The sequence below is a fragment of the Dermacentor albipictus genome, chromosome 3, assembly GCF_038994185.2.
Source record: "Dermacentor albipictus isolate Rhodes 1998 colony chromosome 3, USDA_Dalb.pri_finalv2, whole genome shotgun sequence".
Classification (NCBI taxonomy): domain Eukaryota; kingdom Metazoa; phylum Arthropoda; class Arachnida; order Ixodida; family Ixodidae; genus Dermacentor; species Dermacentor albipictus.
The window spans coordinates 9,593,320-9,617,918 of NC_091823.1; the positions used below are offsets into that span (position 1 = coordinate 9,593,320).

At 50.3% G+C, this 24,599-nt stretch overlaps 1 protein-coding gene across 2 annotated transcripts in view; it reads right to left on the minus strand.

The window, feature by feature from the left end:
- LOC135919521 (phospholipid-transporting ATPase VA-like) overlaps nt 1-24,482 on the minus strand; it is a 190,303-nt gene extending 165,821 nt beyond the window's left edge. The window contains exons 1-2 of one of the 2 annotated variants that reach the window (XM_065453401.2): nt 23,892-24,482; nt 10,046-10,582 (exon numbers count right to left, since the gene is read on the minus strand). In XM_065453401.2, the coding sequence (XP_065309473.2) occupies nt 10,046-10,566 (521 nt within the window). In that variant the 5' untranslated portion in view covers nt 10,567-10,582; nt 23,892-24,482. Of the gene's footprint in view, nt 1-10,045; nt 10,963-23,891 lie in introns of those variants that run through there. The other variant, XM_065453400.2, reaches the window with a different exon arrangement.
- Nucleotides 24,483-24,599: the final 117 nt, after the last annotated feature.

The following is a 24,599-nucleotide window of genomic DNA, read 5'->3' on the forward strand; positions in this document are numbered from 1 at the left end:
GCGACCCTTTGCCATAACTTGGCAAAGGGTCGTGTCCTGACAATTGGCGTGACCAAATAGCGTCGGGTCATCGCCGCCTTCAGTAGCTTGCACATGACCCCGCTCGCCCGTGCAGGAATCTTTCGTGCGACCCCCGCCAAAATTTAGAGGTCAAAGACCTCCCAGCGCGACGTGCCACAGCTTTGGTTTCCCTTTCGCCGCTCCAGCAGCCAGCCAGCCAGCCAGACGCAGCGTCTCGGAACCGGACGCACTCAGGCCTGCGCTCCAGATCCATACACGCGCTCGGGAAGGAATCTCGCGGCGCGCAGCCACAATGGCTACCGGCCCAAGGAGCGTGCAGTCTGAATCTGCTGCGGAGTGCACGCATATATGTGCGCCTACTGCCACAACAACCACAGCACCGAGAGAGATAGACGTTCCTGTTTCTTAGTGCGCACGCATTCGGGCTGCGCACGTGTCGGCAGTTTTATTACCGCCTGCCGCTTTATTTTTACTATATTTTCCCCCTCCTTTACTGTTGCTGCTGCTGAAGTGACAACCCAGTTTTTATAAAGACCATGAAATGCGGCGCGGAACAACAAGGGAAAAGACAACAGTGAAAGGAAGCGAAAGAAAAAAAAGGTGGGGCGGAGGAGGAAGAAGAGAAGAAAAACACACTCTCGACACTTCCAGGAAAATGGCAAAGCTAGACGCGGCACCATAGCATGCAGAAGGCAAAGCAGACGACAAAATTCACAGCGAGCTTAAGAGGAAGCTTTAACTCGGGCCCTACTCCGACGCGGCCTATTCAATTACATGTAAAACGCAAAAAAAAACTTTTTTTCTGAGATAACCCATGGAGCGATATTAATGAAATTTGCTGCATTTGAAAGAGAAAGTTGAATTGTAGTGACTGTTGGAAGCGGAACTTAGATTTAGGGTCTGAATTTTGCGAAAACGACTTTCATGAATTCGAAAGTTCGAAAAAAATCGGCGCACGAAGTTTATAAATTAATAGCTCTGCATCAAGAACAGATGTCGCGGTTTTGTAAACGGCATCCATTACATCATTAAAAGCGAGCAAATTCGATATATATATATATATATATCCTACGTGAATTTGTTACGTTGTGCAGATGGGTTCTGCAAAAGCTGTATTTCCATATTGCGGAAGTTTTTTTTAGATTCACGTGTAAATATCAGATATGCCCGCTTTAGATTTACTATCTGATGCAATTCATATAATTGTGATATCAATTTTCCTTGCCGAGTTACGGAATGGTAAAGTTGATAGTTTCGTTTTCCGAAAATTTTCGATTTTCGCCCATTATCGATAAGAAATTCACAATCTAAATAAAAATTCCAAACCAACAGTGACTAGATATTAAGTTCTTTTTTTATTTTAAATGCAACAAACTTCGTCAAATTTGGTGCAGTGGTTGCCGAGAAAAACGTATTCTCCCGTTACATGTATTTAGATGGGAGCACCCGAGCTAAAGCTTCCTCTTAGCGCGCTGAGCAGGCCCCCGTTCCCTTTCTCCTTCACGCGCGGCGGCTTCCTGCTCGCGTCTCTGCTTATGCATTCATCCGCCCGTCTGGGTCGCGACGTTGCCGCCAGAACGGTCCGCAGCCAGCCGAAACAACCGTTTCAAATATGTCAGAATCTGCGGTTTCCCTCCGCGCGGACCGTTTTCGGGGCTGCTCTGTTCGGCTCCTTCTCTGAGGATGTTTAGGACGGCAAAAGTATGCCATGCCAAGTGACTTCAAGGGCAAACGCGCAAGAACGCGGAAAGGTCGGCTTGCCAACGGGAGGGCTTGCCTCGTGAAAACACCGAGCACATACACACCGAGAAGCGCAGACTGAAGTATACAGTTTTAGCCAAAAGTTTACAGGTCGTTGAACAGAGCGCGTGGCCGGTGACATCTGCGGCCAGGTTGCCAAGTTTGGCTGATATGAGCTAAACTGGACTAAATCTTGGGTCGCTTATTTACGTAAAATGTTTTATCTACCTGACCACTTTATTTCTCTCTCTCTCTCTCTATCTCTCGCTCGCTACTTATGACACGAATACCAGGCGCCGCGACATGTCATAGGATTTAACACGTCAGGTTATGTAATATAAGGCCATGTTTAGCACTATATAACACGCCTTCATCGATAGACACTACGAGTTTCCGTGATCGCCAATACCATCGTGATTTGGCAAGCCTATATTTCCGAGTCGCCGATCATGGGTGCCTGCCATATATCACCGAGGGCCTCGAGCGGCATCGCCACATGCCACCAAAGATGGCTTCGTAGCAGCAAATCGTCTTGCAGCGAGCCACGCGGCATCGAGTGACCGAACTCGGGTTTCGAAAGCTTTCGTGGTGACGCCCGAGTTCGCGCCTGCAGATAAACACGAAGCGCTGCGGGCACAACGATGCCCCGGGAACGTTTAGCGCAGTAATAATCGTTGCAACTTCCGGGACCCGCGACAAGAATAACGGCGGCGTTGAGCGAAAAACGCGTGAGCGGCGAAGGGAACCGCGAAGGTCAACAAGAGGCGGAAGGCGGGGGTGGGGCGGCGTAGTGAAGAAGTTGGCCCAATGCCCCCCTCGCCCGCAACGCACGGCGCAGACAGCGACAAAGCCGGCGACGAGGCAGGCCATCGTTTCCAAGGCCCGACCGAGGGGCGTTTCTCGCGATGCCCAGCTTGAACGAGACACGTTTATAAACAAGCAAGCACCTACGGAGGTAGCACTTCGCATAAGCGAGAAACGATGACGACAATAAAAAAACGTGACACTTCTTCGGACACTTCTATTATTTATAACGCAGTACGTTCTTTAAGATGATCAGTTTGCAAAGTCACGAAGCCGTTTAAATCCAGAAGGACGAAATTTAGGCAAGTCCATCATGCGGGCTGAACCGCCCCGCCCGCAGACACTAGCGCCACAGTTCCCTCTAGCACGAGACGTTATGTAAAATTCCGATCTCGTGTTTTTATATGTCGCCTCCGTTTGGCAGATAGAACAAAATGATTGGTGTTGCCAGAAACAAGACGAGACACTGCGGCGCCACCAGTAAAAAAAAAAAGAAAAAAAGGGTGGTCAAGCAAGAACGACGCAAATAATTTTGCAGCACGATAATTTGTGCCCTATAGCCATGGAGTGGCCGAGATGGGTGAAGGGAAACGAGGAGTCAGCGAAACGACAGCAGCTGGCAAATGTTCGGACACTGTGTCGTCGGAAGAGGACGGACGCGCCCGAACGAACCGCGCTGCCCTTGGTGACACACGCCGCCGAGCGATTGACGTGCGTCGGTCTTCGTCGTCGCCCCGCAACAACTTCCGCTTGCGGTTCCGCAGCGGAACGAAAGCGACAGTCCGTCCGCGCGCACAATGCAACTCCGGACTTCCGCTCGAACGGCGTCACACGCACGCGCACTGCGAGAGGGACAAAGCACTTTCCCGAAAGAGGGGCGTCGCGAGGTCAATCTAATACCGCTGTCGCACGACCACTTTCGATCGCGATCAAGCCCGATACGGATCGAAATTCTCGACCAATTGCGACCGAGAAATTCCATCCGGATAGGGCTTGATCGCGATCGAAAGTGGTCGTGCGACACCCGCATAATAAAACTCCGTAGTTGTATTCCACGACAATCTCTCCTCCAAGACCTGCCGTTTGCAGCATGTCATTTACCTAGAGTACAGTTCCACCGTGACGTTATTGCGAAAATTAAGCAATCCAAAACATTTACAACGCCAGTCTCCGTCGAATTCCAGAACATCGTCTATCGTCATGCTTAACTTGACTGGAGCTTCGTCCAGGCAAAAAAAACAAGGCCAGTCTGGCAGGATGGGTCGCCAAAATATTCGCATTTTGGAGGAGTGTGCGATGCACGACAGACATCCCCAAGTATGGGTCGGCAACGTAAAATCCCTGACAACTCTACCTGTTACGTTTATCTGTTTTCATTTATTCCTCAATATATATATATATATATATATATATATATATATATATATATATATTCTGTTTCTCTTCATTCTAACTTACTCATCCCCAACCTGTGCTTTATTTTTTACACCATAATTTCACATTTCTGTGCTGCCCGATTCTTGGCCCACAGTGGTTCCGATTTCGGAAGGTCAGCGCTTAGACGAAAGGAAAAGAAGGACACACACACACACACACACACACACACACACACACACACACACACACACACACACACACACACACACACACACACACACACACACACACACACACGTACACACACGCACACAAACACACACACACACGCACACACAAACACACGCACACACACACACAAACACGCACACACGCACACACACACGCACACACACACAAACACACACACAGCGCCGTGCATTGACCCGTACAAGCATGCGCATCTACGCCGTAAAACACTGGGTGGGCAGTGCGGCAAGGCGCGCGCGGTGAGGAAAGAGTGCGCCACAACACACGGTCGTGCAGCAGCTTTCGCCAACAACACTGCGGCGCATCCGCGACTGAGCTACACCCCACGCAGGGGTCACTGGGGGAGGGCCAGTTATACAACGCGGTGACCCTGAATAAACCGTGAAATCGGAGTCACACAGCGTGAGCGCAGGCGCGGGGCAAGCTGCGCGCTTGACGTCGGCCTGCGCGTCGACCTTCTCGCGGGCGTTCTGGAGCGACGGTCGTCCGGCACGACGAGTTGGGGTGTTTCTGCGATGTCAGAAGCGATGCTGGCGATTCCGCACTTCGTCGCCGACGTGTGGGGGTCAGCGGGGGCGCGGTGGGAATGAATGACGGGCGCGTTCAGTCTCGCCGACTTCGCCAGCCGCGCGCGGCGAGACGCGCCATCCGAACGACGATCTCCGATCGCGCCCCTCAAAAGCGCGACGTTGACGCGGTAACGAACGGAGCGGCATAGTGCAAGCACGCGGTGTGCCACAGGTGTCCTATGAGGTGAAAGCACAGCCCTGTTGGTAGTCAAGGACCCTGATGAAAGAAACTGTGGTGTACGTACTCGTTATACTCGCACGATTTGACCATTTACTGAGGCAAGCACGCTACACCACTTCGACGGCTCGTAAGACGATCGAGCCGCTTGTCTCTATCCAGGCGGAAGACAAATATGAGTTGGAATTACCGCGTTTTGCCGTGGTCCATCATCATGGAGGTCCAGTACAAAGTACATCTGTCAAGTGACACTGTCTCAGCTTATGGTATTATATTGGAATCCGACGTCTACTAAGAAAAAGAAAACTAACCGATTTATGCAAATTTATATGTGGAAATTCTATCGGTATTGGTTGTGCAGCCCTTTCATCACAATTTGTCATCGGCTTTTCCTCTACATTTTTGGGATTCGGGGTAGCGTTTAGGCAAGGGATCTTCCGTGCCATAGAGATGAGTACGTCCGGGAGCAGGAGTTGAAAACAGTGGGTTTATTTTACATTATTTACATATTGAAACAAGTGTGGTCAGGTTCTAGTCAGGATACACATGTATGCAGACGTCAGGACACCTCAGCACTTCATCTCGCTGCACCAAATGCCCACATTTAAAGGGCCCCTCACCAGGTCCCATAGCAAATTTCGGTTATACGCTGGAAGTTGTTACGTGTCCTCTAGGGATCGTTCTGCCGCAAAATTTTTCAGATCGGCTCATTAATAGCCGAGATGAAAACATTTCAGTGCCGCGAAACCATGATTTCAGGAGGCGAGCTCCACTGCATAGCTAGACATTCTCTCCACTGGCCCCGTCTAGCCTCCGCAAGCGAAATTCCTTCCCTGCGTTCTCCCATACCGGACCTTGAGTATCGCGTGACGCATACCTAACGGGTCCCACCTTCATTTTTTTTTATCGTTTTCTTCTTTTTTCTTCTTGATTTTTTTGCGGCGCTGCGCTTTATAGTTGACGGCGTTGCGCGCGAGCTGTTGTCATTATACAGTCTTAGAATAGCGTTCGTCGCCTTAAGTACGTTAAACGTAAGCACCTTTGCGGGACGTTACGGTGCGCGTCCTTTCCAGTCTTTTAGTTTACCGTACGGAAACACAAACGTAAAGAAGACGTTATAAAACAGGGCACCGTCTGGTGCCTCCTGCCAAACGTATCCAAGCCAAGACGTAAGGTAAGTTTAGGGAAAGCGAAAGCTCATTACAATAGTTACTGGGCATCAACATGAGTGAGAGCGTAGCCATCACGAGAATTCACGCTGAAGCGGGAGCCATGGGTGCCGCCATGTTCGACAACGCTATTTCTCTGCGTCCGTTAACATTACGAACGTTAAACTCGCCAAATAACGTACGTTATCATAGCGCACGTAAACCGGAGAAACCCAATAACGTTCCGAGCACGCGCATTGAGGACGACGCTATTTCTTTACATACGTAATGCGCTTACGTTCGGTTGCAAACGCCCTATTCTAAAACTGTATATTAGAGAGTTTTAGTATAGCGTAAAGCAGCAAACGCAAAGAGTTAGCGTTAGCGTTAGCGTTGCGTGCACCACACTGCGCATGCGCTATACGTAAACGCTGCTGGAGCTCTTACGTACGTACGCTATTTTCAGGATTTAGCGTTGAACGCTAACGCACGCAAGGGGAGCCTTACGTACGGCAAGATGGCGGCGCCAGTCGAAGTGAGAGCAGCCCGCTTCGGATCTATCGAGTCGTCTGCCTGCACTGCTAGGCTCTATCCTACCCCACTAATGCTCGTGTTCGCCTTAGATTTGTGTGATGATGCTTCGGCAGCGGCGCACAGGTGACAAATGGGCGTTGTTTGCGATATACGTTCTCGATTAGCCGGGCAGTAGGCTTAACTAGAGGGTTTGCTCATGGAGTTAGTAGAACAACTCTATGGGTTTTCTAATGTTTGCTGTAGCCGCCTCGAGATGGCGCCGAAGTGTATTTCGCTCGTTCGCTTGGTGGAAAGCCGCATGTGGAGCCGATGCACGTCATGTTTTCCGCGGCAAAACACAGTAGTGTGGTCGGTGCTGTGGTCACAATGCGTGTGCGTTTTACCAACGACGACGATATGAACCTCGTGAAGGAGGTTTTCGCCTTGAACCCATTCGGATGGACGTCAAGGTGGGCGTCCGTTGGAAAAAATTGGAAAGAAGTGGGAAATCCGCTTTCTGGAAGCGAAATCGCCGGCGAAACATATCCTCCGGTATAGCTTCGACGCTGAGTGGATCTTGAGGACACGTAGAACCTGCGCGGTCGCTCTCATTCCCGAAGCATGAGGGCGTCTATGTCATCCCAACTTAAAAAGGACACGTAATATGGGTCCCACAGAACACTCGATCGCGGCATGCCAAGATTAATCGGTGTGTTTCGCGACTCTCGGCAAAACAACGCTCAAACCAAACACCTACATGCGTGATTAACGCAGCGACTGTGGCTTTCGATAAGCTTGACTTAGGGCACGGAGGAAGGAAACTAAGGAGAGGCCCTACCCCCTCCGCGCGCTAGGAGAAAAGTGTGGCGGAAATGACGTAGTAGGTTCTCATTTTTTTGCTGCTTTTTTATTTTTCTTGCTGTATGGCCACGCCTTTTGGGCCACAATGGCGGCGTTGTTCTGATTTTGAGCGCTCACACGTGTTGCTCTGCTGGTATGTTTCGTGCCGTGGCAAAGGCGCTGTGTGGGCGGGTTTGCGTTAGTCATCGTGTCTTGTTGCGCTGTGTTACCTGCAGCGTGCTCTGCCGGATGTTGCGCGAGCGCGAGCGCTCCGCGCGCGACACCACGCGCAGCGCGGCGTGGTTTCGCGAAAGATGTAAACAAGAGAGGAGGGTGGCACAAAAGGCGGAGCATCGCCATGAGCAACGCCAACTTCCGGCTTCACTTTTGCTTCACAAAGAGTGACGTCAGGGCCTCTCCTTAGTTTCCTTCCTCCGTGACTTAGGGACACACTTGCGGATTCGGCATTGGATAAGCTCGACATTTCGTGTGGATTTGGCTTTCCAGTACTTTGTGTCTTTACATCTAGATGGCGCTGTATTTGTTTGCGTTAACGTTAACGCTTTTCTCCGTTCCGCTATTCTAAAACACTACCTTGTGCCGCGCAGTGCAGTCTTTCTTTGCGTTAGCGTTGCGTAGCACGCTAACGCTAACGCAAGGATTTTACGCTATACTAAAACTCTCTATTGTCTCGGTTCACGCAGCGCACGATTTTGCGCGCTGTGCACAAGGACACATGACTAGCGGTATAATTCAGTGCTACACGAATACTGAGGCAGGACAAACGGATCGCACGGCATGATCACGTGCTGGAACACGGTAGAAAATGGCATAGTTTCGGTATCACCGCACTGATTGCACGACCGTGGGAACAAGCAGACGTTTCGAAAAGGAAGTACATCTCTCTTGCTTTGGTGCGAAGTAAAACAAACAAAAAACAAACACGCAGACATTCCTTTTGTGCGTTTTATTATTTCTCTAAACTTCAATTCGTCAATTCAAGCAACAGATCACACAAATAACAGATGCTGCCTTGAATAATTCTCGAAGCCACGTGTCACCACGAGCGACGTCACACTGCGGTCACGAGTACGTAGGTTCAGGCACACGAGTACGTCATCGTCTAGCTTGGAGCGCGGTCGCCGCGAAGGAAAGGGCAAACGGCGTTCGTATTGAAATTTCAGACCTTTCCGCGGCGAGTAGCGATGTAATTCTTTGCAAACATGATCGTTAACGCGCATTGTATGCTTTGCGCTTGTCAGCTCAAAATTGCCAGACCTGGCGAGTGGCCCTTTAAAACGTTCTTCTTCCCTTGTTCCCTACACAAGGGAATTCGATTACATTGTTGCGGTCTATCAGAGGGGTCTAAAGTTCCCGGAACTCCGCCTCTGATATCCAACCTTCGATGCAAGGACGAGGCAATCTGTAAAATGATATCGGTCGCGCTCCCTTCAGGAAGCAGGTAATGCACACTCCACGAAAGCCGTCGACTGGATTCGTTGCTCTCCGTGACGGTCATCTTATCAGAGCTACGAGATTAGTCTTAGCGCTCGTTACCGCTTCCACGGAGGGCGGCGGACGCTGTCGATTCTAAGCGAGTCTCCTTGTTCGCACGTGACAGTCGGCGCGGGGCGCTGATGAAAAAAGCTGCCTGCGGGGAAACACCTGTAGAATGCGCACTGCCGATTTGGGGCGCAATAACATCATGGATCGCCGCTCGACAAGGCTTTGAGTGCGACCCGCATCTGTTTCTGAAATTTTCCGACCTCCTCATCTAATCCTTTGCCTATATGGGCTTAACCGAAATGTCTCTCCTTCGAAATGTCGAAGCGTGTTTCGCGGGTTTCTATGTGCGCAAACCATAAGCCCGACTTGACCTTGAGACACCAGCAGCAGTGGGGATTGCACAGTGAGAACCCCACACTCCCTCTGGCTGGCTTTACTTCCCCTTCCTGTCATCAACACTTCCCCCTGTCTCACACAAGAATGGAAATATATGTTCAAGACTGATGTTATTACAGGTTTTTAGTCCGCGGGTTCAGTCGGGTGGGGTCACACGATATCTGTGTCTCAAACTGCTAGAATGGTACTGCACCCACAAATAATGCCTACAGTTAGCGGTACTACCAATGCCTAGCTTCAGAGGATGCATTTTCGCTTGTTTTGCACGCAACGACTATCAGTCTGTAGGAGGCCTGCAAGCACGCGCGGAGTGCCGCGTCAGCCAAATGCGTCACACTGGGCGCTGGAAAGGAGTCAAGATACATATCATCAGTCTGCCCTTTTAGATGAGGGTACGCTCTTGCAGTCCGACGCCTTCAAGTAGGTTGAAAGACCATATGTCCATCAATGGGATAGATGCATGCGGACACACGTACATAACAGACAATCATCCAGATTGCCCACCATCTTATCTATAGAAAGGCAGTAGCAATTATTCATTTCGATATCAGTGAGGAAAACTGTTGTATAGATGTTGCGCGGTAAGGTTACCGTAGGCAAGACTGTGCTGCTGTCAAGCCAAAGCAGTTGCGCGTCAACTACTAAGAAATGTGTCGCGGCTACATATATCTGCCAACGGCGCAAAGAAGAGGTCGGTTACTCACTTGTTGTAGACACGGCAGGTGGAGTTGTTGACGCGCTTGTCGGACACGTAACGGCGGTGGTCCTCGAACGCGTCCTTGATGGCGGTCACGCCGAGCACGAACAGCACGGGTATCATGGCGACCTCCTTGCCGAACGCGTTGATCTGCGGCACCCAGTTGAGCAGCACGATGCCCAGGAAGTAGAGGTTGGCGAACCGGTGGAACTGCTCGAACAGGTTGCGCGGCACGAACGACAGCAGCGTGTACTTGGTGGTGCGCACCGCGTTGTCGGCGAACCCGCGGTTCGGCTGCTGCGCGGCGGGCGTGTCGTCCGGCACCGTGTGGTTGGGCACCAGCCGCCGGTTGGGCTCGCCCCCCGGAGCGCCGCCGTCATTGCCGGCCCGCGAGCAGCAGCCGCGACCCCAGCACCGCCAGAGAAGCTCGCGCAGCCAGCGGCCCAGCCGCCGTCTCCGGGGCGCCTCCCGCTCGGCGGCCAGCGACAGCGACGCCATGCTGGAATCCTCGGCGGCCGCCGCCGCCATGTCGCCGCCGCCGGCCCTGCGTCGAGGCGGCGCCGGAACGAGGCTTAACAGCGCGAATTCGCCATTCTGAGCGGCCACTGCGGACCGCGTTAACCATGTGGAACGCGGTGCGAGGGCGAGCCGAAAGAATTCGGTCTGCGGCATGCGTGACGCCACAGTGCCGACGCGTGGCCGACCAAAGCGGCAAACGCGGTGTTAGCCAGACTTGCATGCATATCACATGTCCGTTCACGGTGGCAAGCGGGGGACCTCTGCAGTTGCATTCTTCCAAATTCCGAGCTGACCTGTTGACCGATAACTTCATTTATACAGGCCGAGCCAAGAACATAAGGATCCAAAGGTCAACGTTGCGCGCTGCGTTTTCAACTGCCGTTACAAGTTGCTAGCACAGAACACAGTAAACATTGTAAGCGTGTAAAAATTATGCACTCTTAAAGCAGCTTAAAGTTTGCACCCTTTAGGGCTTATCTTGCCCCACAACGATGATTTTCGTCTGCCTTGCTTGCGTTTCCTTTCTTAACGCAGCGCTCAATACTTTCCTGTCGAGAATGATGTGCCACGCTGATAACGCGCAAGCCGTTCGCGACTTCAAATTATCGGGCTCGCAGCCTTAAAGAAAGGAAATGCGGGCAAGACAGATTATTATTGTTGTGGGACAACACACGTCCCAAAGTGTGGAAACTTTTTTTAAGAGTGTGGGACAAGGTAAGCCCCAATTCGTGTAATTTCTTTACAGCGAAGCTGTCTATGGCTAGGATCTGGCGGATATCGTCTCCGTAGACATAGACCAACAATGTTTCATACGTGGGCCGATACCGAAGATTGTGCAATACTGGCCCGACCCGGTGCGGAGGTGAAGCAGGGGTTAAGCACTCCCCATACGTGGGCCCATCCCGAAGATAGTGCAATACCTGACGCATTTTTACAAATGCTAGTAAGTACAGCGGGACGTGGCATTACCCGAGGCACTTCCGAGGCACGTTTCTACGTAGGCGCGAGTAAGAGTGGGTGCGAGTAAGAAAATCCGGGGGCTATTGCGCCTTGAAAAACTTGGAGGACGCTTAAGCTTCGCCTTCAAGAGTGGAACGCGATAGCGTTATCGCACCCCCGTTCGCACCGCCCACTCATTCGCTCGGTATGCTCTTGAGTCACACAAAGACGAAACGAGCGCCTGAGCACGCGGACCGAACCAAAGAACTCGGTGTCTCGGAGGGAGGAACGATCTACACGAGCCAAACGTCGTGATCGGCACGGACAACCGGGCCGCGATGCGCCATGAAGGCGGACACGATCATGGGGCTGATGCCTTGATGGGATCGTCCTCTATCTCGCTTGGGAGCACCACGCAGACGCATGACTCCTCGCCAGCAGCACGGCACACATCGCGGGGACGCTTTTCCACCAGACGCGCTACGGCGCAGCGATCACGTCAGAGGCGTCCCGCATAGCACGCTGCACCTAGGAATCGCGCTGTGAGCGGAAAGAGGAGCCGCGTCACCTAAACACGAGGTTTCGAGTGACGCACGCTGGAAGTTGGAAGGGGAGAGAATGAGAAAACTTATTAAACGCAAGGGTATTGGGGCATCCTCGCACCGGTCCCCGCACGGCCCCAATGCGCTCAAACGAGACGAAGGGGAGAAGCGGGCTAGTGGCGCGCCACCTGTCGGGGCAGTGCCATATATTGCGAGGAGGGTGTCTTCTGTGTTTGCCGCAAGATGGCTCTGCGTGTGCGGCAAGCGCAGAAGAAATGTAGCGGAAACGTACTTCGCTACGCGTTTAACTGCGACTTCTGTAATTTACATGCTCATAATTACCGATATACACCGCAGTATAACTTTCTACGCCACGTTTCTAAGGCAACGCGGCATTCACTAGAGGCGCTTTTGTCCCGCTTTGAAGCATCGAACTCATGGCTGAGTGGTAGCGTCTCCGCCTCACACTCCGGAGACCCTGGTTCGATTTCCACCCAGCCCATCTTGCAAGTTGTTATTTATGAATTGCCTTCCGCAATTTTTCGCTCACGGCCGACACCGACAACACCGGCTTTGTTGCGACACGAGCTCCTCAACGCTGTCGCGTCAATATCTGACTTTGCCTAGGCACTACGGCGAAGTTTCTTTGCTCGTGTTGTGTGTGTTTGTCTCCTAGGCACTGCGGAATGGGGCCGAGTTTGATTACTCTCCGATACTGGCTGCCGGCGCGTCGAAGCAGTGGGCACGGACGGCCCTATTTGGTGATCGCTGTGTCTAAAGGTACATCGGACACTTTCTCGCGTCTGCGGCGCTCGTGCTGAGTTAATCGTGCCGGATTTAACTTTTCTCGCCCCTTACGGTGTCTACATTAAAAAAAAAAAGTCACTGTTTTTTTCGGGGGGAGCAGTAGAGGCCGGGCCTGCTCTCCTGCATGGTGCCCTATCTGCGCTCTTGGCAGGCTTTTCGTATGCTGCTGTCCACGCCTTTTCAGGAGCATTTTTAGGTTCAGTTAAATAAATGCACAGCAAACTTAGCAACCACGGTTGAACGCCATTGCCTGATGTGACGCCGTGAGGATTATCGGCTTTGCTTCTCGACCACGTTAGGTTAGCGTAAAAGGCCTTAGGGTGGTGCGGTGTATTTTCACGACGGTTACGCCATGAGGATTATTGTCTTTGCGTATCGACCACGTTTGGTCAGGTTAACGTTATATAGGTTAGGTTAGCATAAAATGCGTTAGGGTAGCGCCACGTATTCTCATAGCGGTTTCAGGGGCGCCGAGCGTCGCCGGCGGCCTTTCAGCCATTCGCGCTCAACCGCGGTTGCTAATGCGCTCTGCCTTCTAGATATTCAATGTATGGTCCCTACTACTCCCACGGAACCATCTGTGACGTTATTTTCAAGGTACAGTACATCGCCTATCGCCTCAAAGGGTCCCTCACCAGGCCACACAGCAAACGTAAGTTGTTACATGTTCTCTAGGGAGCGTCCTGCCGCAAACATTTTTCAAATGGGCACGCGAAATTCCTTCCTTCGGTTCTCCCATACCTAAGCTCGAGTACAGTGTTCTGGAAGGCAAAGCCTTCCAGAACACTGTGGCAAAGGAACTAAACAAATGATGCAATCGCGATGTCTCATTGCATTACCGTTGCCGAAGTCATGTTGAAATAAGTTCATAATGAACTTCGCAAATTGGGCCGTGAGGTCGAATCAGCTGCTTTTACCGGCTTGTATGAAAATAAACATGCCTTATAAGGCCAGTCAACTGAACTGTTCTCATCAACCGCTGCCTACCGGCCGCTGCTTCATCGATGCCTTCTACTCGCTTTTCTCTGCTTGGGATTCCTGTGGCTCTCAGACGGACTTGCGAGCTAGACGTCTGGCGATACCAAAAAATGTACGTATTCTCATTGCACTGTAAGAATGCGCTGGAGACACAACACAACGACCCATCTGCGATCCATCTGGAGTTAGTGAACACAAACACGTATTCTCTGTTTCTTGAGGAATCGTCGTGTTTTACTGAACAAATTTCCAGTGGCCACACATCACTATACGCAGCGTGCCGGCGAGGAGGCAGAACGTCATTTCTGACTCCGCGTTTAGATTCATCGACTGCGGCATGAGGTGCCTTAATTTCTTCCCACAGTAAATGAAGCTTCACGGAACCAAAGTTTTGCGATAGCCGGCGCACGGTGCAGAACAGTACGCGCTTAGAACCGGCGTACGTGCGACCATGGAACAGCCGTTTGATGCGTTCGCAGGCGTACGTTCAATGGAGCCTTGCTCAATCTTGCAGAGCATCCGCTACCCTTCACTTCCTTGGTTTTCTCGCGCGCACAGAGAAGACACGCCTGCGGTAGGGGGGATCCGTTCCTTAAGTCAAAGCAGCCGCTTCTTTCCCATCTTCCCGGATGAACCGTCGACTGGCCGGCGCACGGTGCCGAGGGCAGCAAAGTGCACATATTCTGCTTAAAGCTCTATCAGCAGGTGTACTGTGGTACACCTATGCAGGTGTGTATGACCCTCGAACGCGCTCTGCATAAAAGAGTTCGTGCTGTCGCGAGTACTGCGAGAAACAAGCTACATTTGAGCAACATTTGTTTTAATGTGCACAAGAGCAAGTTGTTAATGAACACGAAGTTCTAAAACCAGGATTCTTGAATAACGTACGTTCTACGTGCCGCAAATGCACCGTGCGCTGGCAAAAGCAGGAATCATTGACCTGCAAGGCGTTCATCGTACAAATTCTGAAACGCATCGGTTTCGGCCTGCGATTGCACGTTAGCATGATTCCGCCGAAGAGAGCAAAATTTCTTGCGGATCTTCCTTCGTCCGTCGCCATTGCATGGCGGGGTACATTGCGTACAGCGTTGCACGAGCGTTGATTTCACGAGCTTTAGTTCCTCCTGTCCCACCTGGCCACGGCAATATCAGGGAGAGCACGGCCCAGCTAACACAGCGCAACAAAACACGGAGACTAACGCGGCGCAGCGCGTTTGCCACGGTACGAAACTACCACGTCACTTCCTCCGCACTTTTCTCCTAGCGCGCGGAGGGGGTCTCCGGAGTTTTTTTCCTTCCTCCGGATGCTAGCAATTGTAAAGTAGCTACCGGGCCGATCCGCGGCAGAGGTCTCGACCTCAACCAGTTCGCCATTAAGCGGCCTACATAGCTTCGCTGGTCATGCTCCTTCAAAGATGGGAAGGGCACCGAGGTTTTTAAAGAGTGTACCCATTTGATCAAAACACCCCAATAATACGGACGTACGCGAGAAAATCAAAGCTGAATAAAAATAAAAAATAAACTTATACGAAATGTGGTTCAACACCTAATTATATATAGCACGTCCGATTGCGTTAAGAACTGCCTTTGCAGCTGTCAAGATGTTAGGTTTTAAGCGTAACAAACGCACTTTCTGGGAGGCAAGATGTGACCGTATGCAAAGTGTCTCATAAAATGAAGCAGTTTGAGTTTCTTGACAATTTACCAGCAATTTACAAATATAGACATCAAGATTTGAAGAGCTTTAAGGTGGCTCCCGTGTGGCGCAGCGGATAGGGCGTCTGCCTTCCACGTAAAGTTCCCGGGTTCCGAATCCAGCTCCGTGCATTTTTTCAGTAGCTTAATTATGGATGAATCAATTGCTTGTTCTTTGATTCCGTTTATATAGGTAGTAATGCTAATAAAGGACTTGTGGGGGAAAATATTGTTACGCGTAGGTGATGCACAAGTCTATTTACAATGTATTTACACGTCGACCAACGGTGGCAAAAGATGGCGACCCTTAATCAATCGGGCACACGTCGTCTTCCTTCAGTGTATCCAGCCACACTGTGGCGGCTGTTCCGTATCGTCACCCCCGGCAGTAGAAACACCGTTCCGGTGCTAAGCTACGCATCCGCGGTGAAAGGTATCTCTGCCACACAGGGCGAAGGAGGAGGTGAGCGGGCGTAGCGGGGGCTTGTTAGAGGTTGCACACGGTCAGATGATGGGTTGGGCATAGAGGGAGCAAACGAAAAGGGCTAACTCGAGGGAACAGCGTGGCCGACAGAAAAATGGCGCGTCGGCGAAGTCCAGCGGCGGCGATGGTGAGCGATATGCCCGATGGGTCGGCAGTCAAAACATATCACTTGTCGTCAATGGTGTGCCATTCGGACGGGTTGCGTTGTCCATAAGAGTAGTAAAAGGTACGGGTAGGGTATGTGTGTGGATAAAGAGGTTCAGAGCGCACGGAACGAACGTAGTGAAGGCCGACGTTTGACAATTCTTGGCGGACTACGGCCTGGATCAAGGAGATCGTCGCTGGAGAAGGATCAGATGACGATAATGAAGCGGCCTCGACCTCACGACGAATGATGCGGGTTAAGTTGTCACATTGTGACGGATGGTGGAAGAGGTCGTCACAAGATGACATAGCGTCTGTGTTGGGATATTCGGCGGCTTTTAGCATGCTCGAGACGGCGGAATTTTTTGAGCATCGTGTCGGTGCTGGTGACGTTGTTGACCACCAGTAGATTGACGGCGACGTCAGCAATGCCTTTGAGGACGTGACTAACCTTATCGTACTCCGACATGCTCGGGCCGGCCTTGCTACTAAGGGCCAAGACGTCGAGAATGTACGACACGTAGAACTCGGTCGACATCTATAGGGGCGCGCGGCAAGGGCCTTCTTTGCATCAGGGCTGACAAGATGGCGAATTCGACAATAGCTGCGTTTATGTGAGCCCGACAAAGTCGAGTCGAGTCGGCTTGTTAGGCAGGAAACCGGTCGTCGTGTTCATGCACACGCCAGTGGATCGGAACGAACGAGCGTTGAGGCGAGTCCACTCAACACGCCTGCAAGGGCTAGATTGAACTGCCGAACCCGCTTGCAAGGCAAGCAGCATGTAAACGCGCTCGCGAATCGGGCTGCGTCAGCTCGACTTCAAACTCCATCCGCTAGCGTCGAGATCATTAAAAAAATGAAATTATGGGGTTTTACGTGCCAAAGCCACCATGTGATTATGAGGCACGCCGTAGTGGGGGACACCGGACCACCTGGGGTTCTTTAACGTGCACCTAAATCTTCATGTAAAAAAAAGTTCATGAAAATGAAGCGAATAATGACAAATTCGACAGTGCCCAGAGTAGCACACTCCTGGTTAGGGACGTTCCACCGTAGCCAACCAGCGAATACCACGGCGACTCAACGATGACGCTGTGCAGACGGCAGCGCGCCTGACGCGCTAAAGGAGCTCCACGCCACGGCGACCAATGTGAGGCCACGTACTCCGCAGCTCATCTTTTCGTTGCCCAACGCGAACTGAAACGAGCGTCCCGGCCGAACTGAGCCCAACGGTGTTGCCACCGGCGGCGCGGTAGTTTCACCGCAACCTGCTACGGCGCGCGGTCAAGGACATTCGACTGATCTCCGCTGCGTGTGTGTGTGCACGTGCGGTGCGCAACTCGCATGCGACACGCGGACGGTCCCTGCCGAGGCGCAGTGGCGTCTCCTCGTCAGCCTAAATGTACTGACGGCAACCGGTGCAAGTTTTATAACACTGAAAAACACTGCTTCGGTGAACGCACGCGCCATATGGGAGTGCATGAACTGGCCATTTTTAAACGTTGGGAACAGCGCAATGAAAACAAGGACGAAGGACCGATAAAGCGCTCCGCTACTGCACAGTATCCCGTGGAAAAACAAGCGTGCAAAGGAAAAGCTCAAGACAAAACCAGAATCTGGTGTGCAGAGGGGAGACGTGGCTCTTATCATTCGTCCTATGTGCACGCGCGGCTATGGTTTTGGTTTAGTCATCGCCTTTTCCTCTGCACGCTTATCTGTATAATTGCTTGGGTTTGGTTTGCATGCTTGTTGTTTTCGCGCGACAGTCGGCACTAGTGGTGGATCTTCTTTATGTCCTTGTTTTTGCTTGATATGTCCTACGAATGGATTTTAATGAACTCGCCAACCTTGTCTTCCTTGAACGTAAATATATTTTTTTTAATGCGTAAGAAGATAAAGATAAATCACGCATTACCCTCCCGATTTGCCCCTGCGGATACACCACACAAACCGCCATGTTCGGCTAAACATGTTCAACGCTGGGTTACGCACGGATGCCATCATCATAAGCGCAAATGTGAAAAGGATCAAAATAACAATAACGAATACCTCTTACACGCGTTTTTCCAAGCGTTATGTGCAATCGCTGCACCGCTCGGTAAAGGTGTCTGTAATTCTTTTTAAAATTTAGCCATCGCGGAACCCTCTTTCAGACTACCAAGGCTCATTTTGGAAACTTTTTCTTTGAGCAAATACGATCAAACACAGACAAGGCTTGCGCGCCGCGCTACGCCAGACCCGGGCATGTCGTCGCCAATGCATCGCCAGACGTTGTCCTCGACTCTATATATACAGTAAAAGCTCGTTAATTCGAACTGCAAGGGGAAACCGCTTCAATTCGAATTAACGAAAGTTCGAACTAACGAAAGTGAAGGAGAGCAACAGTACACTGCGATTTGGAAGCAGTAGGGCATGTCAGAAATTTGGCGTGTCAGAAAGTGATGGCGTGTGCCGCGGGCACACGCCATCTCTGGGTCCGACTGTGCCACACCACCGATGTCCACCGAAACGAACGTCAGCCGAGGCTTAACACTATCACAATGAATCGCGACGGCCGATACCTCCTAAGCTGAAAACAGACGTGCACAACCGATGAAGACTGCCGAGACAAAGAAGCTGAACATGTGAAGGTGGCGAAGGCCCCGATTCGTTGGTTCTTGATTGCAAGCGCAGCTGCAACGCACTTGATTCGCTGTGTTTTGGTGCTTGCCGCACCATCTCCGCACAACTTAGCAGCTGCACAAAATTTGCAAAGCCTCCGAGATTCGCAACGGACAAGAAGTTTCAGAGGTTACGTAGAGCGGAGAGGTGGCAGCCGCCGCTGCCTTCTGGCTGACCCCGCGCCGGTTAAGATTTTTTCCGATTTTGCCTTCTCTCGCCGTTGTCTCCATTCCGAAGGCGATGTAGCCTTGTGTGTAGGCAGTAGGCGCGTTTCTCTGGCCGTGTGCCAGGTGAGCGTAGTTCGAATTATCCGTGAGGGAACCTTCTCGCGTTCGAACTAACGGACTTTTTTATACATAGACTTCTGTGGAGCTTGACAGGACCAAATCGTACAGTCCGAATTATCCATAAATTCGAATTATTGAAGTTCGAATTAACGAGCTTTCACTGTATAAGCGACAATACAGCAGAGCCACTGCAAAGGTTTATAAATTAATGGTATGGCGGTGGCTGATTCTGCGTTGGGATTAGTGCTCAGTGGCTGAAAACGCAACATTGCAAGACAAAAAATGCAACCAAGCTGATGTCTGTAATCTTTTAAGCACCAGTTTCAAGGTTTAAACTGCCTTTTTACTGTTTGAACACTTGGAAAAGTGGAAATGCTTTATCAACAACCGCTGAATTTATTTGCGTGTCTATCTATCTATCTATCTATCTATCTATCTATCTATCTATCTATCTATCTATCTATCTATCTATCTATCTATCTATCTATCTATCTATCTATATATATATATATATATATATATATATATATATATAGTGGTGGCGCTGGCTAACACTTCCAGGGTTCTACTAGTACACATAAATACCCAAGAAAGTGGATGGGGAAACAGCGCCGCAGTAGCTCAATTCGTAGAGCATCGCACGCGAAATGCGAAGGTTGTGGGTTCGGTTCCCACCTGCGGCAAAGTTGTTTTTTCATCCACTTCAATTTCCTTTAATTTATCGTTTCTTCATTCCACTTATTAAGCACAAGTAATTTCCCCTATGTTGTCCTTGGTGTCAGTCTTTGTTGGCTTCTCATGATATGGCTATATATATATATATATATATATATATATATATGCAATTTTTAAAATACGGGGAAATTATATTTAAAAAGCCAAATTCCCGAGACTGCAGTGGTAGCGGAACTTTAACTGACACCCTCAAGTATTTTGTCAAAGAATGTGATAAAACCACAACCATCAAATAACATCTTGACAGCACCAAGTTCGTCGTAAGAGCAGTCAAGCAAACGCCGAAAGCGCTTATATGCCGTCAAAGGACAATACAAAGAAAATATTGAATTCTGGGGTTTTACGTATGCCCAAAAGCACGACTTGATTATGAGGCACGCCGTAGTGGAGGACTCCCGATTAATTTTGACCACCAGATCTTCTTTAACGCGCCCTCAATGCACGGGACACGGGCGTTTTTGCACGTCGCCCCCATCGAAATGCGGCCGGGATTTGATCCCGCGATCGCACGCTTAACAGCGCCACACCAAAGCCGCTAAGCCACCACGGCGGGTAAAGGAAATATATTGTACAGACATGTTTGTCAAATATGTTGAAGCTAGCGAGTTACCAAAGCTGTCATCAGGTCGTGCGGAGTGACTACAGTGGATCCTTAGGTGCTGGAAAGCTCTGGCAATTACGAGAATAGAGCATCACTTGAAACAAAGCTTTAGAGCGAGGGGGATGTGACATTAGCTCCGCCGCGAGAACGGGCAGACGTTGTTTTCGCTCAAGCAGTAGTTCCAAAATTTAACAAAAGCTTTACGTTAGCGAAGTATATTTTAGGAAAATAACCTGCAAACCCAACCGGTCTGCGCCGTTTCGAAGGTGTCTGGACGTGTGTAGCAGGCGCCTTCAAATCCACCTTCTCCGCAGTAATGGGCCTTGTGAGGAGAAGCCCGCTTCTGCAACTTCCTTTGCGTACCGCGTTCGTGAACATCGTAAAATAAGAAGGAAAAAAAGAGGAGGGGGGATTTTATAGTGAAGTCGGGTAGCGAAACAATGGGATACTCGCAGATAGAGTCGCGGAAGACTGGCGGTGTACTGGAACATTACGGAATACTGGAGAGATCGTGCAATACTGGCAGACTGCCGTAGCACGTTGGTCGGGACATATTTCGAACTCTTATTACAATGGTCGACTAGGTTGCTGACGTAAACGTGTTCGAAGCGACGTCGTATTTCTGCGCGTTGAGCACTGTCTCGAATCATCGCGCAACAGGAGGAACAGTCGAGGTGGAGGAAAGGGTCGAGCATCCGATGGCCGGCTTTGTAACTTAAAATGCACCATGCGTGACGTTTCAGCCCATCGACATCACAGCGTTTGCACTACAGCTATAAGCTTTCGAGCTTTCGAGCATAAGCTTTCGAGCCTCTCCTACAGATGCCCCGAGAAGTGAAAATAACACTTATTAGGATGGTCCATAACCTACAAATTTCCTTCCTCACAGCATGCCCTGCCAACAAACAACGCAAACAATCGGAGCATAGTGAAAGCTATGTAGACAAAGGTCGCAATGCCTCGGCACCGTTAGTAACCGCGAAATTGCGCAAGAGCAAACGTGATACGCTAACGTATTTTCGTTTGTGGCATCTAGATGGAGAGCAGAAGGGGAGGAGTGAGGTGGTATTATGATCAGGTGGGAGAGAGAAAGCATTTAAAATTAAATTATGGTAGCCTTCTAAAGAAACTCACGGGTCGTAAGAGAGGGCGCAGTAAGGGGACTATATTTCGGCCACCGGGGCACGAGGGCTGCTGCATTACGCTCTCGAGGGAATCGAACGCACGACCTGCTGGTGCTCGTTAATGGAACGCAATAGCTACTGCATCGAGTGACTAAGATGTTGCACCACTACATCGGTTCTTGAATGACCAAGGTATGGCACTCTCGAAAATGCGGGTATGCCAATGCGCTCTTGACATCCAAAAACAATTCTGCTTTGCGAAAAAAAAAAAATGAAATCCTAAGGCTACAGCAAAACTGAGTGCCAACGTAAAATTGCTCTCCGTGATCATCCCGCAACTAGATTTTCGACAAATTTCCACTAGTCAGGCATCCGTACCCGGTATTGACCTGCAACCAGAATATCATCGTTGCGCGAATAATAATAATAATAATAATAATAATAATAATAATAATAATAATAATAATAATAATAATAATAATAATAAACACAACGTTGAGTACTTGCTGCAGCGCGACGAAATGACGGATAAGACAGAAAAACAAAGCCTGAACATTTCGTCGAAAGACAGTGACAAACAGCTTAGTTTATGAGGTAGCAGGAGTTCCGCCTCTCTGCTATTTCGCGCAATGACTCACAACCACCGCAACGCTGTACCGCCTATGGTTCTGCTCGCTTTTCTTGTATTTCCAGACTTCGTTAGCTAGAACGCTGCTGTTTCGCAATACTTTGCTAAATATAGAAATCACTGCCAGCCTCGGACAACGCCCGCATGCAACAAATTTGTGTGAGTTGCGATTCGGATCGCTATAAAGAAGGTAACTCAGTCAACGTGAAACGCATTGAAATACCAGAGTAACGCCTACAACTCGCGCGCATGCACACACGCCACCACATTTGCGGTGTTAATTTCCTCCTTTGTGTCCATATTGTTTACCCCGCATCGCAGCTGATTCCACGTAGCGCACAAAGGTTACGTCCTACGTCAGCGATGTTTTCTCTTTGTCTGAGTAGGACATTCGCTCCCGTCAGCGTTATCATTAAACGCTTACCTAACTTGCCGAGAGAGGGAATGAAAGAATCATTTTTAAATCCATATGGATCAAAACTTGACTGCAGAGCTTGAGTGACAATTATGAGTCACTTGCTTACAGATCTTGCGTTGCAAACGCTTTCCTCGCGTTTTCTTTCGAACCCTTCGTAAATTTACCGCCACGTGACGATAGAATTTACCCGAAAAAAAAAGTGATAAACCGTTGGTCCTGCGAGAGAACCGACACCAGCGATTGTCACTCTTCGCCACAGACGACCAGCGCAACAGCTGGCGAAGCGAAACTTTCCATCTGCACGCGCCGCGTGTGCCGGTATGCGCCCCACAATCGGTGTCGAGCGTACTTCGCCTTGCGCAGTACGCACGTCCCCATCAGAGCGCGAGCGCACCTAAACGCACCGCTGCCGTCGTTACCGATAAGAGCTGAGGCAAGGTCGGCAGGTCGGTATATCGCTCTAACGAGCGAGCTCGTTATAAGTATGGCGAAACCGATAGTCGAGCTGTACTCCGGAAAGGGGCGCAAAAACGAAACCACGGAAGTAACCGCGGAATCATACAAAATGCTAGCCTATACAATCCACAAAGCAGAGGCTGTCGCTGAAGTTTGAGACATAATAAACATAAAAAAGTTAGGGGTTCGAAGTTTGCGCCTTCGAGGTTGCTCACTGCTGGTATACGGTTGCGTTGAACGGCGTCATTGAACACAACAATCACCGACGTTATCCCCCTTCGTTTCTCGGAAAAGTGGCCTTGCTCAGCCAGCAAAAACTTGGCAGGTGGAATAGAAATGCCCCCCACTCACGTCGGCTACTCGCTCCACCGCGAATTTCTTTAAGTTCAAAAACGCGTAAGCGACGGGCACTATCAGAGCGTCCGCTTGAAAAGTGAAATTACATACAAAAACTAAAGAAAAGCAACACAAAGTTTCTACCCATCTTGAGGAAAATTAAAAAGCGTGAAACTTGGGACAGAAATCTGAATTTTGCGCCCACGGAATACGACGGCAGTTTTTAGCCAGCGCGCCGACTGTTGCGTAAAAAGGGCCTTTCCGCAGAAAAGAAACGTAAAGCAAACTTGGAACAGCATCTCGTTTTCGGTGTTCCCCATGAGACGGCGGTTCCTTAAAAGACGGCACTTCAAGGTCTGCACAACAGCAAGCGATCTCCCGCACACTTTCTGAGAAAGAGAGCATCTGCTGCAAACGGCGTCAACGAAGTAGCTCGCAAACGCATCAACAAGACGAAAAAGGAGAACGGGCCGACAAAAAACTGGCCACACAAACTCACCGAAAGCACCGCAGCCAAGGCGATCTAAGTGAACTCGAAAGTTTTATATCCAAGACGACTTCGAGAGATTACGAGGCGAGTGCATCCGTGTCTTCGACTAGTCGTAGTAGCAGTCATTTGAAGCTAAGCTTTGCACAGGGTGTAATACTACACAGCACGCGTGTTGTCTTCGCTGTCACCGAAGGTCCCGGAGAGTAGCCGTTGCTCGTAGTGCAGTGAAGGAAGCAGGCACATCGTAGCGTGTTCACCCCTGCTTCTTCCGTGCAGGCGCGATCACTTTTGGCAGATTACTTCGTTGCTCGTCGGCGTTCGTCGATGTTCGAAGCACTCGGCAACTCTAGCAGCCCCGCCGATATTCACAAGTATCCGGAGAAACGCTTCACGGACGCTACGTCGCCCGGCGCACGCAAAAGCAGCGTAAACTGCCACTCCAGCGCCGCTTGCCGCTGCCACTGCGCGGACTGCGCTTCGTGCGCTCGCGAGCAGCAGAGCCGCAAAAAAATAAAAAAGCAAATAAAAATAAAAAAAATAAAAGGAGCGTATGAAAATGATAGCAGCCAGCGAGCGGGTAAACGCGAGGCCGTTGATGCGGAGGCTAGACACCTGACCCACCTGACATCAAAAACCTCCGGCGGAACTTACGTCAGATTTATTTACACGCTCGCAACTATACAATTTTAAAAGTAAAACCGTGTCTAACTTATTCAC